This window comes from Leucoraja erinacea, chromosome 27 (genome assembly GCF_028641065.1).
Source record: "Leucoraja erinacea ecotype New England chromosome 27, Leri_hhj_1, whole genome shotgun sequence".
Lineage (NCBI taxonomy): Eukaryota > Metazoa > Chordata > Chondrichthyes > Rajiformes > Rajidae > Leucoraja > Leucoraja erinaceus.
In genome coordinates, this window is record NC_073403.1 from 16,064,055 (window position 1) to 16,080,424 (window position 16,370).

The 16,370-nt window shown below is 43.1% G+C and overlaps 1 protein-coding gene across 1 annotated transcript; it reads left to right on the forward strand.

The window, feature by feature from the left end:
- The first annotated feature begins 3,442 nt into the window (after window positions 1-3,442).
- rpl27 (ribosomal protein L27) lies at window positions 3,443-11,376 on the forward strand. The gene is made up of 5 exons (XM_055657171.1): window positions 3,443-3,584; window positions 5,418-5,500; window positions 6,464-6,633; window positions 10,368-10,478; window positions 11,289-11,376. Exons 2-5 carry the CDS (start codon window positions 5,420-5,422, stop codon window positions 11,335-11,337), a joined length of 411 nt encoding a protein of 136 aa, XP_055513146.1. The 5' UTR covers window positions 3,443-3,584; window positions 5,418-5,419; the 3' UTR covers window positions 11,338-11,376.
- The last annotated feature ends 4,994 nt before the right edge of the window (window positions 11,377-16,370 follow it).

A 16,370-nucleotide genomic window follows, 5' to 3' on the forward strand; every position in this document is an offset into this window, starting at 1 on the left:
TATTCCGCTTGGGGAGTCTGCATCCCGGTGGCATGAACTTTGAATTCTCACAATTCTGTTATCCCTTGCTGTCTCCTCCCCTTCCTACCTCTCCCTCAGCCCTCGGGCTCCTCCTTTTTCCTTTATTCTCCCCGCCTCCCCCCACCCCCATCAGTCTGAAGAAGGGTTTTGGCCCGAAACCTTACCTATTTCTTTCGCTCCATGGATGCTGCTGCACCCGATGAGTTTCTCCAGCATTTTTGTCTACCTTGATTTTCCAGCATCTGCAGTAACTTCTTAAACAAATAGGATAGATTGGTGGCCTGCCCATGCCTTTTGAAAATCATGTAAAGGACTTAAACAATGTAAATTCTGAACTGTTAAAGTTTAATTGTCAGTGTAAAGTTTTATTGCTGGGCAAAAATCTTTTTCCAAGCAAAACCTCAGATATATATTGTTTAAGAAGGAACTGCAGATGCTGGAACATCGAAGGTACACAAAAAAGCTGAAGAAACTCAGCGGGTGCAGCAGCATCTATGGAGCGAAGGAAATAGGCAAGGTTTCGGACCGAAACTCTTCTTCAGACTGATGGGGGGGTCGGGGAGAAGAAAGGAAAAAGGAGGAGGAGCTCGAAGGCTGGGGGATGGGAGGAGACAGCAGGAGGGCTGAGGAAGGGGAGGAGACAGCAAGGACTAACAAAATTGGGTGAATTCAATGTTCATGCCCCCAGGATGCAGACTCCCCAAGCGAAATATGAGGTGCTGTTCCTCCAATTTCCTGTGTTGCTCGCTCAGGCCATGGAGGAGACCCAGGACAGAGAGGTCTGATACGGAGTGAGAGGGGGAGTTGAAGTACTGAGCCACCGGGAGATCAGGTTGGTTATTGCGGAGGTGTTCGGCGAAACAATCGCCCAACCTCCGCTTGGTCTCACCGATATAGATCTGCTGACATCTAGAGCAGCGGATGCAATAGATGAGGTTGGAGGAGATGCAGGTAAATCTCTGTCGCACCTAGAATGACTGCTTGGGTTCTTGAATGGAGTCGAGGGGGGAGGTAAAGGGACAAGTGTTGTATCTCTTGCGGTTCGCCGAACACCTCCGCTCGGTCCGCAATAACCAACCTAACCTCCCGGTGGCTCAGCACTTCAACTCCCCCTCCCATCCGTATCCGACCTCTCTGTCCTGGGTCTCCTCCATGGTCAGAGCGAGCAACACCGGAAATTGGAGGAACAGTACCTCATATTCCGCTTGGGGAGTCTGCATCCTGGGGGCATGAACATTGAATTCTCCCAATTTTGTTAGTCCTTGCTGTCTCCTCCACTTCCTCAGCCCTCCTGCTGTCTTCTTCCATCCCCCAGCTTTCGGGCTCCTCCTTTTTCCTTTATTCTCCCTGCCCCCCCCCCCCCCCCACCCCTCATCAGTCTGAAGAAGGGTTTCGGCCCGAAACGTTGCCTATTTCCTTCGCTCCATAGATGCTGCTGCACCCGCTGAGTTTCTCCAGCTTTTTTGTGTACCTCAGATATATATTACTGTTTAAAATTAAAACGTGATGTAAATGTATGATTTAATTAAATATTTCTGTTAAAACAGGAAATAAAAGCAATGGTGTGGTCAAATCATTTTGTCTTGGTCAATCTTTCCAGCTATAGTAATCCATAATAATAATTTTAAAAAGGTAAAGCAAAATGTTTTAGTCAGAGCAATTAACTTGCTACCATTTGAAACCGTTTGGAAACGGCCACTGTAAGTGCCTGGAGGTCTCTTCCATGTAACATTTCAGAATAGAGGGAGAGTAAAGATCACTGGACACTTTAGGCTTGTTATTTGACAAGTAAGTTATAATAAGAAAATATGCTGCAACTGTTTATTTGCTGTGGTTGTGATGTCAGATTCTGATGTAATTCCTTAAATCTAAAGAACTATTGTCAGTTTCAAGCTAGTCTTATAGCAATTTTGTTTGAAACAAAGACTTTTTCACTAATTTTACACTGCCTTTAGGCTAAGCTTTGGTCAATTGTGGTTCCTGTCGGTTTAATTTACCCGCTGAATCTGATTTGTTTTATAATGCCCACTGTGTGGAAATTAGTGTTGTTGCTCAAGCTAGAGCTGCATTGTACACGCTGTTCTCCTGGGGGAATAATCTCTGCAGTTGTGAATATCTGCTCATATGCTGTCTCGTGATTATTTTTACAACATTTTAATGTTATTGTGCAATCACCCACTGTTGAGAATTTTGTTCTACAGCGACCACTACCATCTGCTGACTGATGTACTGCAGGTAATACCAAGATCTAGTTCACGTGGGAAGGGCAGCAATAACGTTCAGAAACTTACTGAAAATGTTTTTTTTTTAAACTGGATCTGCTGTATCCAGTGAGAGATGAATAATAATATTTCAGATCCAGGGCCTTAAATCAGAACTTAGTTATAGTTAATCAGTCTGAAGAAATGGCCTGAAACATCCTGTTCATTCCCTCCACATATGCTGCCTGGCCTACTTTCTCAAACTTTGCTTTACTTGCATTATAGTTAACATTAGCTACACTCAACTATACCGTTTGTTTTACAGTTAAAAACATATTTTATTGCTGTTAGAGACTATGGCATATCATTGTCCTTTAGGTTGCTTAAGGTAATGGCAACTTAATTTTAAATCCTAAAGTTAAAAAATATTTTTTGTAATAATTCAATTTTTTTCGAGGTGCCTGTATGCTTATACCATCACGAAAAATGCATTGACTATATTAATGATTTGGCTGAGAATGTAGTGGACATAGTTAATGACTTTGAATGACCCCCCCAAACTTGGTGGACTAAGGGACAGTGAAGAAGGTTATCGAAGATTACAACAGGATTGAGGTAAACTATGAGAGTAGGCCAAGGAATGGCAGATGGAGTAACCAGGACAGTGTGAAGTTCCCTAAATCAAGCCAGGTCTTTCACAGTAAATGTCAGGGCCAGGGAGAGTGATGTTGAACATAGGGACCCGAGGGTACAAGTATGTATAGGAAGGAACTGCAGATGCTGGTTTTCATCGAAGATATACAAAATCCTGGAGTAACTTAGGACAAGCACCATCTCTGGAGAAAAGGAATGGACGATATTCAGCGTTGAGACATTTCTTCAGTTCAAGTTGAGTTCTCTGAAAGTGACAGCACAGGATCATGAAAGTGTTTGACAGGTGGCATTCTCAGAAAGCACTGCTTTAAGTTAGTGATTTTCCATTTTCCATAATAACGTTAAGCCACATTATCTGTGCGTGCTTCAATAAACGTAATATACATGATATACATTGTTGTTGACCTGATCTGCTGTGTGTGTATGTAGATATGCTTTTTTCTCGTTTATTATATTGTTTACAATGTATTATGTTTCCATATTCAGTTGTGCTGCTGCAAGAAAGAATGTTACCGTTCTATGTAGGACATATGACAATCAAACAGTCGAGTTCCTCCAGCGTTTTGATTTTTCCTCAGGATTCTGGCATCTGCAGCTTCTTGGTGCAGTCCTGCAACAAAGGAAGTGACGTCGCGGGGAGTCGGCCAAAGGTCAGCGGGACCGGCCGAGCTTCCTCTACTGCTGGCGGCGGCCATCAAGCAGCAGCCGGTAACGCCACCCTTCTCAATCCGCCGCCATCCTCCGCTCCGCGGCCCCGCTACCCCCTCGTCGCACCCGGCCCGCGGCCGCACCCACCCCCTCCTCACACCCGGACAAGTATTGCGCGGCTCCGTGTCGGTTTATGTGGTGGATGCGAGGTTTTATGTCGGGGCCTCTGCGGGCCGAGCTACGGCACCAAGCCGCGGGCTGGAGCCGGCGCTTCACTGCTATCGTTGCCCCGGAGGCCGGGCAGCGGGCTCCCGTGTCAATGAGTGTAGGAAGGAACCGCAGACGCTGGTTTAAACCGACGATAGACACAAAATGCTGGTTCCTTCAATCCAGAGATGCTGCCTGAGCCGCTGAGTTACTCCAGCATCTTGCGTTCATCTCGCCGTGGATCAGCCCCTCACGTCGCTGCTGGGCTGGGCAACGCAGTCAGTGCTCGGAGGGCAGAGACTGCAGCCGTTGGAACCTGGAGCAAAACCCACAGTGTAGGAGGATCTCATTAAGCAGCATGTGTGGAGGGAAATGCAACCCACGTTGGTTCAAAGACCTGCACTGACACCAATGCACTGACGAAAACATGCTGCAACTGGGAAGGCGTCAAACTTTAACTGAGTTGAGGGGGAGGGGGGGGAGAGATATAGAAGTGAGTGCAAGACCTGTGGAAAGACCTGCCAGAAGGGTCTCGACCCGAAACGTCACCCATTCCTTCTCTCCAGAGATGCCGCCTGTTCCGCTGAGTTACTCCAGCATTTTGTGTCTACCCTCAGTGATAGATGGATCAGGTGGAGGGCTTCATCGGCAGATGAGTAAGGTGGATAGAGATTGGTACTAAGGGATGAGTGCAGCTTGTGTGCCTATTTAGAAAGATATTTCATAGTAACCATGTAACACTTATAGTGTCCTTTTATCATGGGGGCGGTCACAGTGGCACAGCGGTAGAGCTGCCGTCTTACAGCAAAATGCAGCGCCAGAGACCCGGGTTTGATCCCGACTACGGGTGCTGTCTGTATGGAGTTTGTACGTTCTCCCCGTGATCTGCATGGGTTTTCTCTGAGATCTTCGGTTTCCTCCCACACACCAAAGACGTACAGATTTGTAGGTTAATTGGCTTGTAAAAATGTAAAAATTGTCCAGTATAAAATTGTCCAGTGCCGAGTGATGCGCTACCTCGAGCTTTTCAGCGTACTACATACAGATCCAGACCTGCTAGGCTGTGTCCCTCCCTCACCTCTCTTCCAGTTTTTCCCCCCTACTCCCATCAGTCTGAAGACTTGCCCAGGCCTGACACATCGTCCATCCATTTCCCTCCCAAGATGCTGCCTGACCCGCTGAGTTCCTCCGGCACCTTGTGCTTGGCTCAAGATTACAGCACATGCTTATGTCCCATTGGCTAAAATCAGGATGATTGAGCAAGCTGTGGTGAAGAACATTCACGTTTATTTCTCACCTTTCAACCTGTCCCAAAGCACCCTGCAGTCAGTGAAGTGTGGTGTTTGTCAGCTAATTGTCTGCTCCTCTTAAATAGCAGTTTGATGATAATAATAATAAATTAAATATCTTCAATTTGAGGGATAAATATCAGCCAGAAGATGAGGCATGAAACCGCTCAACCATTCGGCATCACTTTTGCTCTTTGTAAGAGTCCAGTGGGATCTTGAGAGGGCCCTGTTTGACCTGCTGTGTTGCAGCGGTTTCTCGGTGCAGGTTTTTGAGCCCAGGTTGGTTGCCGTTCTAAAGCCATCTGGAACAGCTTTGTGCACTGGAAGAACTTCCTACTTCTCAAGAGTTATAAGTTTTGATGTGCCACCTTTGCAACCCTATCTTTGCTTTTTGCAGAAATGGGGAAGTTTATGAAACCTGGGAAGGTGGTTTTGGTGCTGGCCGGTCGTTATGCTGGACGCAAAGGTGTCATTGTAAAGGTACAATTTAATCTTTCATTTCATGGCCTGTGGGTAAACAAGTGGGTTTAAATTTCATTATTAGAAGAATTTCACAGCTATCGATAACATTTCCATTTGTAAAATCATTGATATTTATACTGGTTTTCAAGGGATTTGCAATCCACAAAGAACTTTTACTTTACGACTTAATTTTTATGCAGTAAAATAGTTTTAGCTGGATTTGGTTAATAAGAATTTCTGCTAAGGTGGTTTTTGTGGGGAAGGCTGTCAAAGCATACAGCGGAATACAGATAAGCTACAGTTATAGGTAAAGAAAAGGTGATTACTCCAAGCAAGTGTGAGGTGTTGCACTTTTGAAGATTGAATGTAAGGGGAAAGTATATCCATTGTCAGTGGAAAGACCCTTAAAAGCATTGATGTACACTGGAATCTTGAAGAACAAGTCCATAACTCATTAAATTTGGCAATACAAGTAGATTGTGTGGTAAAGAAGACGCGTGATATGCTTGCTTCATTGGTCTGGGCATTGAGTAGAAGTGTCAGTAAGTCATGTTGCAGCTTTAAAACTTCAGTTAAACCACAATTTGATTAGTACTGGTGTCAGAGGTTATGGGGAGAAGGCATGAGAATGGGGTTAGGAGGGAGAGATAGATCAGCCATGATTGAAAGGCGGAGTAGATTTATTGGGTCTACTCCTATCCCGTGTGACTTGTGACAATGAGTATTGTGTGTAGTTCTGGTCACCCCATTACAGGAAAGACAGGGAGGCTTTGGAGAGGGTGTTGGGGTGAGGAGGCAGATGCATTGGTGATGTTTAGAGGCTTTTAGATGTGTGCTTGGATATGTAGGGAATGGAAAGATATGGATCATGTGCAGGCGATCAGTTTAACTTGGGATTATTCTCAACAGACATCATGGGCCAAAATAACCTATTCCTGTGCTGTATTGTTCCATGTTCTATGAAATGTGTTTATCTTGTAGAACATTGATGATGGAACCTCCGATAGGCCGTACAGTCATGCCCTCGTTGCTGGTATTGATCGCTACCCTCGAAAAGTGACGGCCAAAATGGGTAAGAAGAAGGTGGCCAAGAGGTCCAAGATCAAGTCCTTTGTGAAAGTATACAACTACAACCACCTGATGCCAACCAGGTGAGTGCTTCAATGGTTATTTTATTGTCAAGTGTACCAAAGATAAATTGTATTTTTTGCATATAGATCCGTGCGATTATTGCCATACATAAACACAATCCCTGATTAAGTATCCCATGCATACAAACTACCTGCTGAGTCAAAATACAATAGTCGCCAGATTTTGGAGCCATTTTACACAGTCCGTAAAGGCCAGTTGAAGCCATCACCTCGTTCAATTTGGCAGCAAGCCATCCTTCTCGTATTTCCTGCCTTCATTTGATTAAAAAATTTCCTACTGTAGTGCTGTGTTCCAAAATGCCTTTGGGGCCACTAGATTAGTCACGGGCAGAAGGGCTTAAGTTTACACAGGGTGCTTGAGTAACTCAGCATGTCATGGTCACTGGAGCACATGGATAGGTGATATTTCTGGTCACGACCCTTCTTCAGACCCAGAGGATCAAGTGTCTAAAGAAGGATCTTGACCCGAAACATCACCTATCCATGTTCTCCAGAGATGCTGCTTGACTCTCTGAGTTACTTTGTGCAGAGCTGCCAAGTAGTTAGGATTTTCCCTATTTTGTACGGAAATGCGATCAGAATACGGATGTACGGATTTGCTTTGTAAATTACAGATTTTTTTAAAATCTGCGCGACTTCCTGTTTCATCTTGCTGCTTAACAAAATGCAAGGATATAAAAAGTCATACTGTACCTCTAAAAATTATAGCAGACTAAATCTATTAGCGTTTTAAATTTCAAGATCTGGAAGTTTTGATCGGCCTGTTCCGCTCCAGGTTTAAACAGCGCTGTTAGTTTAACGTGTGGGAATATGAACAGTGCTATGAGTTCTAAAAATAGCGCTCCCAGCTGGAGCGCTATGGGCTTTACACATAGCCCTATGGCCACAGTGCTATGGGTCACAGACTGTTAGGTGAGGGAGGGAGGGAGGGAATAAGAGAGGGAGGGAGATAAAAAAGGAAAGAGAGAGGGAAGGAAATAGAGGAAGGAGCGAGAGAGATTGAGGGAGGGAGGCTTCCAAAATGGCTTCTACATCATCATCTGATGCTAAAAGCAGGAAGCAGCCATTCAAACAGCAGTATACAAAGAGATGGCAATGAATGCACTGTCAAGTAAGGTTCGTAGAAGACATGTCAATTGGTAGCAAACCTATGCATTCTTGTACTCTTACATGGGTTTGGCCGCACATAAATTAAAAAACACTTTATTTAACAAAATGGCATAGCGTAAAAATAGTGCTTTTCAGGTGCTAGAATACTGAAATGCTCTGACAAAACTTGGCAGCTCTATTTGTGTTTTATTTGTAAACTGCGTTTGCAGTTCCTTGTGTCTACAGGTCTTAAGTTTAAATGGAAGAGGATAAGTTTCCAAGGTTGCAGTGTATCTGCAATCTGTCAGTGGCTCACTGAAAATGTTTTGTTTTGAATATTTTGATCAAAATGTTTTGAAAATGCAGCTAAATTAAACCGATTGACAAGAGCCTTTCACAGTTACTGCAGAATTCATCTATGCCATCGGGTGAGAGTATTGGGTTTTACCTTAAACTGGGACTGTTTAACTAGTATTCTCCCTTTTGGTGTTAGCTGAAAGTGAAATTAGTTACAGGTCCATCACCGATTTTTCAGAAACTGGTGGCCTGACACCACCGTTAATCCAGACACAATCATGAGAGCGAGCTTGAAATCCCCCCAGGTAGCTCCCCAAAAATGTGGCGCCTTGGCCAGTTGTGCCAGCCGATCTCATTGGGACTTTCGCACCAATTGGCGGGTCGAATTTTCCCCCTACGGTCAGGGCTCTGGAACTCCGGCTCGGCCAGAGGCGGCAGATCTGTTCCCACAGCTGACTTCTGCAGCCGATTGACGGGCTGAATTTGCCCCCAGATGCTGGGGCTTTGGAATTTCAGCTCGGCTGGAGGCAGCGTACCCATAGCATGCTTTGCGTGCCGATATCTCTGCTGCCTAGGTGGCCGTTCCGGTACCATTGGACTCTCCTCGGAGGCCATGAGCTCTGTGGTTCAGCAAAACAGATAATCCAGAAAAGCTCTGGAACCAAGGAAGCCGGAATATTTGTGGTGAGCCTGTATTATGTCATTAGTGCGGTGAAATAATTGGAGAGAAAAGACAAAAAGATAGACATTTGTACATTGAGTCATTTAGCATTGAAACGAGCCTTTCAGCTCAACTTGTCCATGTTGGTCAAGATGCCCATCTAAGCTGGTTTCATTTTAGTTGTGGCCTGATGGTGTAAAACACTACACGATTATTCATGGTGTGACTCGGAGATGGAAATATGGTAGTACGAAATATTTTGAGGGACTATATTTCCCACCAAGTATTACTTTGGCTTCCTTTTTCTTGGGACTACTGCAGTTGTAAAATACTTCCTGTTTTAATTGCTTGTTAAATGCAGATACTGGAATTTGCCTTAAAGGTGATCATTATTTCAAGCTCTGTATTAATTGCAGCTGGACATCTTCAGTTTTACATGGACATATCTGACCATTCTGATGAGTTGTCAATGAAAGTTGCCTAAAGTTGTAACCTTTAAGGAAGTTTGTTGCCAATTTTATTGCAGGGCAGATATCTTTTTCTAAGTGGTCCGAAGTAGTGTTCTGTTGACTTATCCATGCATAAATAAAGCTCCATGGCAAATATGATTTCATGAATGTGTCTTGGCCTGAACATCTGAAGTGCGAGAATCTTTTGGATTTCATTATTTCCATTGTTTGACTAAACAAATGTGAAGCTTGAACCGTGTGTTTTCTTGCTTTGAATTGTGATGAGAGACAGTGCAAGGAAATGGATGACTTTGGCCACTGAGCTCCTCGGTACCTCTTTGAAGTATGAAATAATAGTGCAGAGATAGTGCACTTTTGTTGTGGTTTCCTCTGCTGTGCTTAAACTGAAATAGGTACCTTTGGGGTTGCCAGGAGAATAGGGAGCTGATGTATTTACACCAGAAACTGCTGTTACCTTCTTGAGAAGTATGAAATGACTAAGAAGTGCAGATGATGGTGCACAAAAAGCTGGAGTAACCAGTGACTATTGTCGGACTACGTACTGGGGAGCAGTAGATGGCTGAGAGATTGGGAGTGCTCATCTTGTTTTGCTGACTCAGTGTTTGACCTTCTTTATCCTGGAACCATGTTCCTTTGTGATCGTTTCTACTAGTTTTTTTTTCTCTGCAAAATTGAAACACATATGGGTACAGTTAATAAAAATCAACTTTTATTAGTTCATCCACAAGGAAACCTTTTGCCCACTTCATTTGGTGATTGTAATGAGTACCTGTTTATTGATCACCTCAACTACATGAAAGTGTTGCTGATCGGTTGCCTTGATTTATTTGATAGGAAAACTTTACGCAACTATCTGCTGCAATTTATTTCTTTTAAATTACCTTTACACCTTTCTTGAAGCATGATTTTCTGGCTGTAGTTCCGCCTTCTATTCTGCAGTCAAGTGACCAGTCTTTATTTTTGAAACCCCAGGCAGCATATATCAACAAGCTCTTTTAACAACAAAGCAGGGAAAATAATATTGACTGTTTAATCTGTACTTCTAGGGCATAGTTCCTGTTCCTGCCACTGATCTTAGGTTTCAGTTTACTTTATGGACATTAAGAATGCTCAGGGCTTTTAATAAATATCGTATATATGTCACAAGATGAATGATCCATTTAAGGCTCCCCTTGTTGGGCACTGGGTTCGTATTATGGATTTTGTTTTATTTTCAGGTATTCAGTTGACATTCCCTTGGATAAGACCGTTGTGAACAAGGATGTTTTCAGGGATCCTGCTTTGAAACGCAAAGCTAGGCGAGAAGCCAAAGTAAAATTTGAAGAAAGGTATGAAACAAATGTAGAATTAAGTTGAAACTTGATTGCCAAAATATATTTAACTTTGTGCTTGCGTCTGATTCAGTTTGCCTAGTGTGACTTTTGTTAGATCAAAGTTGACTTTGCAACCAACTTTCATTTGAAAAGATTGCCCATTACTAGGAAAGTATCTGTGGAGTGAATGTATTCATTGAGCTCTTGCAAATAACAATTTACCTAAAAGAAGGGCTGCTCATGTTTAAACTGGTAAAGTGTACAAGAAAATAAAGTAGAATAAATGCACATGAAATATTAATTATCCCTCCCAACCTCATCGCTGTGCAGCTAATGTTTCCCCCCAAAACGTATAGACTAATGCGTGCATGTTTAGCAGTCTTGTCTATCGGTTAGCATGTTCCATCGCATCTTGCGTCTTAAAAATAAATTATTGATCTATATACACAAGATGCCTAAGGTGCTTCAACAATGACTTAATAAATTAGGTGCAAGGTAGCTAAGGTATGCACCAGTAGTGAAAGAATGGATGGTCTTTGTAAAATAAATGTTTTAAATGCAAGCTTTCCGATTTGGGGAGAGGATGCAATAAACACAATAGCCTTTTTTCTGGAGGCCATTATGGTTAAAATTTAATATCTAACATTCATCTAAAGAGAATATCTTAGTTGATCATGTGAGGTTTCTTCACCTGATAATAATATGCAGTTAGATTTTATTTCTTTTGGTGTCTGTATTGATTAATATGGATTATATATTTTTGTGAAAATAACATTGTAAGAGAACTCTTGAGGAAATGCTGATTTTGCTTTTATTTTTTTGCAGGTACAAGACTGGGAAAAACAAATGGTTCTTTCAGAAGCTCCGATTCTAAGTTGTGTATCAGTATAAATAAATTTTCATTTTAAATGTTTTGACTATTAGTGTCATTTACCATCTAAGTAACCAAAATTTGCAGGTTTCAATATTTTCAGACATAGTAAATAGGTGCAGGAGTAGGCCATTCGGCCCTTCGAGCCAGCACCACCATTCAATATGATCATGGCTGTTCATCCAAAATTAGTACCCCATTCATGCTTTCTCCCCATATCCCTTGATTCCGTTAGCCCTAAGAGCTATATATAACTCTCTTGAATACATCCATTGACTTGGCCTCCACTGCCTTTTGTGCTAGAGAATTCCACAGATTCACAACTTTCTGGGTGAAAAAGGTTTTCCTCATCTCAGTCCTAAATGGCTACCCCTTATTCTTACATTAATGTGGAAAGGGGATATCATGCTTCTGCGCATTTGATCAATAAATTTGAACGCATGTTTAGCCCAACCAACAATAATGGGTCGATTTGTAGCGGGAGCCTTGTTTAATGAGCTTTCCATCTCCAACTTCTAGCTTTGGCAGAGGTGCTGCTTGCTTCCTTGGTTGTGTTTTATGGAAGGATTACCTCACAAGCTAACACACCTTGAGCTTCCCCAAGTGTTCCATCGGTTGAGGGGTCAGGCGGTGATGTCTGATGCAGAGAGGGTTTATAATGTAAAGTACACTAGGAACGAGTTGTTCAGGCTAAATGTGTAGGAAGGCACTGCAGGTGCTGGTTTAAACCAAAGAAAACCTGGTCTGAAGAAGGGTCTGGACCCGAAACATCGCCTATTCCTTTTCTCCAGAGATGCTGCCTGACCTGCTGAGTTACTCCAGTTTTTTTGTGTCTCTAGTTGTTCAGGCTCATCTTTATCCCCTCCTGTATTCCTGGTCGTTTGTGAATGATCTACAACGCACATAGTGAAAGATCAATCTTTATTCCGTAAGTAATCAGGAACATTTAAACTGCCAGCCATTCACTTCCAATCAGGAACATTTAAACTGCAAGCACCTAAGGACTTGACAGCCCTACAACGATTTCTAGGCACGGTATAATGTTTTGCGCTCCAACTCTCACATACTTCGATGCAGAGTTACCCGTCACCCTCACCTGTGATGCCTCCCAATATGGACTGGGCGCCACTTGCCTGCAAGACGACGGGAAGAGTCCCAGACCAGTTGCCTATGCCTCCTGCACCATGACCGACACTGAACAGCGATACACTCAAATCGAGAAGGAGCTATTCGCAGTCTCCTTTGGAGGCGTGGGTTCGAATCCCACTTCTGACACCATGTTTGTGAATGATCGACAACAATATAGTGAAAGATCAATCTTTATTCCATAAGCAATCAGGAACATTTAAATTGCCAGCCGGCGTGGCTTGTGAGAGCCGGCTGACCTTGCTAGTGAAAAGCTATGTAGTACTGTAATACCATGTAAAGGGTGGCATGCATATATGTGTAGTGGAGATTATAAATGGCATGGATTAATAAGGGTTAATCGACACTGGTCATCCTACACTCTCTAACGCAGGCAATACAACTGACTGCTGGTTGCAGAAAAATAAAATTAAAATCCTGATGTTGCAGTGAAATAATTTGATGTCAAGAAATTGCAATAATCTTAATATGCATAGCTGATAATTAGATACCATTCCCTTTCTCACAGATCCTCCTGTCTGTGTGTACTCTCCAATCATCCAAATAACGCACGAGTGATGAATCATTCCATGACTGCAAAAGCAAGATATCTATGTGCGACACCCCACCGATACTTTTTTGTTCTTCTGGCCGTTTAATAAAATTTTAAAGGTTACAAAATAATCGTTTTAAATTGTGGTGCAAACAAAGGGCCTGTTTCTGCATTGTATCTCTAAATTAAACTTAACACAAATACCCCAGTTTGCATTGACAGTGCTGAAATTGAGATGGTTGAAAACTTCAAATTCCTAGGAGTCAATATCACCAACAGCTTCTCCTGGACCACCCATATTGAATTAACGACCAAGAAAGCACATTAACGCCTCTAGTTCCTTAGAATGCCTAGAAAGTTCAGCATGTCCCCTACAACTCTCACTTCTACAGATGCACCATAGAAAGCAAGGTGGGAGATTGCAACCTTCACGTGGTCCGCCCTGTTTCGATGAATGCAATCAACCTGGCGTGCACAAACAGAAGGTCAAACAGAACAAGTTGTCTTACAACTTTAGGCTGTGCAGGCCATACGCAATAAGAAGACCATAGTAAGCCTTTTATCTGGGAGCAGCTCCTTCAAAGACCGCAAGAAATTGCAGCGAATTGTGGACGCAGCCCAGACCATCACACAAACAAACCTTCCTTCTATTGACGCCATTTGTACCTCGCGCTGCCTCGGCAAGGCCAGCAGCATAATCAAGGACGAGTTGTATTCTGGCCACTCCCTCTTCTCCCCTTTCCCATCAGGCAAACGCACACCTCCAGATTCAGGGACAGTTTCTTCCCCGTTGTTATCAGGCAAGTGAATCAACCTACCAAAACCAGAGGGCAGTGCTACTATCTACCTCTTTGATGTCCCTCAGAATAACCTTGATCGGACTTTGCTGGCTTTACCTTGTACTAAACACTATTCCGTTATCATGTATCTATACGCTGTAAATAGCTCAATTATAATCATGTATCGTCTTTCTACTGACTGGATAGCACGCAACAAAAGCTTTTCACTACCTCAGTACACGTGACAGTAATAAACTAAACTTTCAGTTATTCTGTTATTACACTTTGCTATTTTATTTAGCCATACTCCACTGCAGCAGGCACTTTGGCCCCACTCATCAATGCTGACCAAGAATCCCCATCTAAACCAGTATTAATTGCTTGTGTCTGACCCATATCCCTCTCAATCTTTCCTATCCACATGCCTGTCCAAGTGTCTTTTAAATGCTGTTATCGTACCTGCCTCAGCTGCCTCCTCTGACATCTTGATCCATAGTGGAAAAGATTGCTCCTAAGGTTCCTATTAAATCTTTTCCCTCTCACTTTAACGCTATGCCACCTGGTTCTAGATTCCTCTACCTCAGGTAAAAGAACCTGTGCATTCACCCTCTTTATTCCCCTAGTGAGTTTAGACAACTCTAAGTTCACCCCATCACCCCCTGCCCTCCAAGGAATGAAGTCCCAGCCTCCTCATCCTTTTCCTGCAGCTCAGGCTCTCGAGTCCTGGCAACACCCCTGTGAGTCTTCTCTGCACTCTTTCCAGCTCAATGGGAACTTGCTTACAGCAAGCCGACCTAAACTGAACTCGATACAATTAAAATATTTGACAAGGCAGCAAATAATTTTTTTAAATTTACTTCTGATATCTAAATCAGTCTCTGTTACATCCTCGTTCCCTTTCTCAAGTCTATATCCGCTTGACCTAATCTAAATGTTTATCCATATCACATCCACCACTTCAGTTCTCGAATGTCTTGCTTTCGCTTTGGTATTTTTGTTCCAAACAACTCCAGCTCTGAGCCCAGCACACTTAAACCACCCCTGACTCTAGCAGGCACATTCCTCCCCTCTCCCCAAGTACAAAGGATACAAAATAGAACAAATGGGATGGAGAACTGATTTGATTTGACAGAAGCACAGAAAAAACCATGATTGGACCCCAAAGCTCTATGTAAAGAACACACTGTATAATTGCATCACGGCCTGGTTCAGCAACCCAAATGCCCAAGATGAAGCAGATTATACATTTATAATTATGATTATACATTTATTGTATTTTTTGATTATTTCATATTATCTGTATTATTATGTTAACAGGCCTGTAAAGGTGATTATACAAATGTCATTGCTCTGTGGTCAGTGCCTTGACTTTAATTAGATGAAACTGTTAATATTTAACTCTCCTTCAAGTCTGCTGTCATTAGCCTATCTCCAATTTCTTCAAATTCCTTGGAAATACTCTCGGATGTCAAATTCATGCCCATCTTACTTGGAACTCCTTGGATTCCCTTCAAAGTGCCCGTACTTTCCTGAACACTTACTGTGCCATCTTTTCTGAGACATTGGAACAAAGCCAACAATTGTGCAAGACGCTAGTGTGGTCTCACTTGGAGCAGTTGTGTTCATTTCTGGTCACCCCACTGTAGTAAGGACAACATTCGGCTGGAAAGTGTGCAGAGAAGATTTACAAGGATGTTGCCAGGACTCGAGGACCAGAGCCACTGGGTGGGATTGGGAAGGTTAGGTCTGTATTCCTTGGAAGTCTGGAGGCTGAGGGATGATCTCATAGAAGTATATACAATCACGAGGGGAATCGGCAGGGTGAGTGCACAGTCTTTTTCCCTGGCTAAGGAAAACAAGAACTAGAAACGTAGAAATTAGGTGCAGGAGTAGGCCATTCGGCCCTTCGAGCCTGCACCGCCATTCAATATGATCATGGCTGATCATCCAACTCAGTATCCCATACCTGCCTTCTCTCCATACCCTCTGATCCCCTTAGCCACAAGGGCCACATCTAAATCCCTCTTAAATATAGCCAATGAACTGGCATCTACTACCCTCTGTGGCAGAGAGTTCCAGAGATTCACCACTCTCTGTGTGAAAAAAGTTCTTCTCATCTCGGTTTTAAAGGATTTCCCCCTTATCCTTAAGCTGTGATCCCTTGTCCTGGACTTCCCCAACATCGGGAGCAATCTTCCTGCATCTAGCCTGTCCAACCCCTTAAGAATTTCGTAAGTTTCTATAAGATCCCCTCTCAATCTCCTAAATTCTAGAGAGTATAATCCAAGTCTATCCAGTCTTTCTTCATAAGACAGTCCTGACATCCCAGGAATCAGTCTGGTGAACCTTCTCTGCACTCCCTCTATGGCAATAATGTCCTTCCTCAGATTTGGAGACCAAAACTGTACGCAATACTCAAGGTGTGGTCTCACCAAGACCCTGTACAACTGCAGTAGAACCTCCCTGCTCCTATACTCAAATCCTTTTGCTATGAAAGCTAACATACCATTCGCTTTCTTCACTGCCTGCTGCACCTGCATGCCTACTTTCAATGACTGGTGTACCATGACACCCAGGTC

Coding starts and splice junctions, on each gene's coding strand:
- rpl27 (XM_055657171.1), top strand. CDS start 5,420: ATGGGGAAGTTTATGAAACCTGGGAAGGTGGTTTTGGTGCTGGCCGGT. Junction 6,634..10,367: donor AACCACCTGATGCCAACCAG/GTGAGTGCTTCA, acceptor TTTTATTTTCAG/GTATTCAGTTGACATTCCCT. Junction 10,479..11,288: donor AAAGTAAAATTTGAAGAAAG/GTATGAAACAAA, acceptor ATTTTTTTGCAG/GTACAAGACTGGGAAAAACA.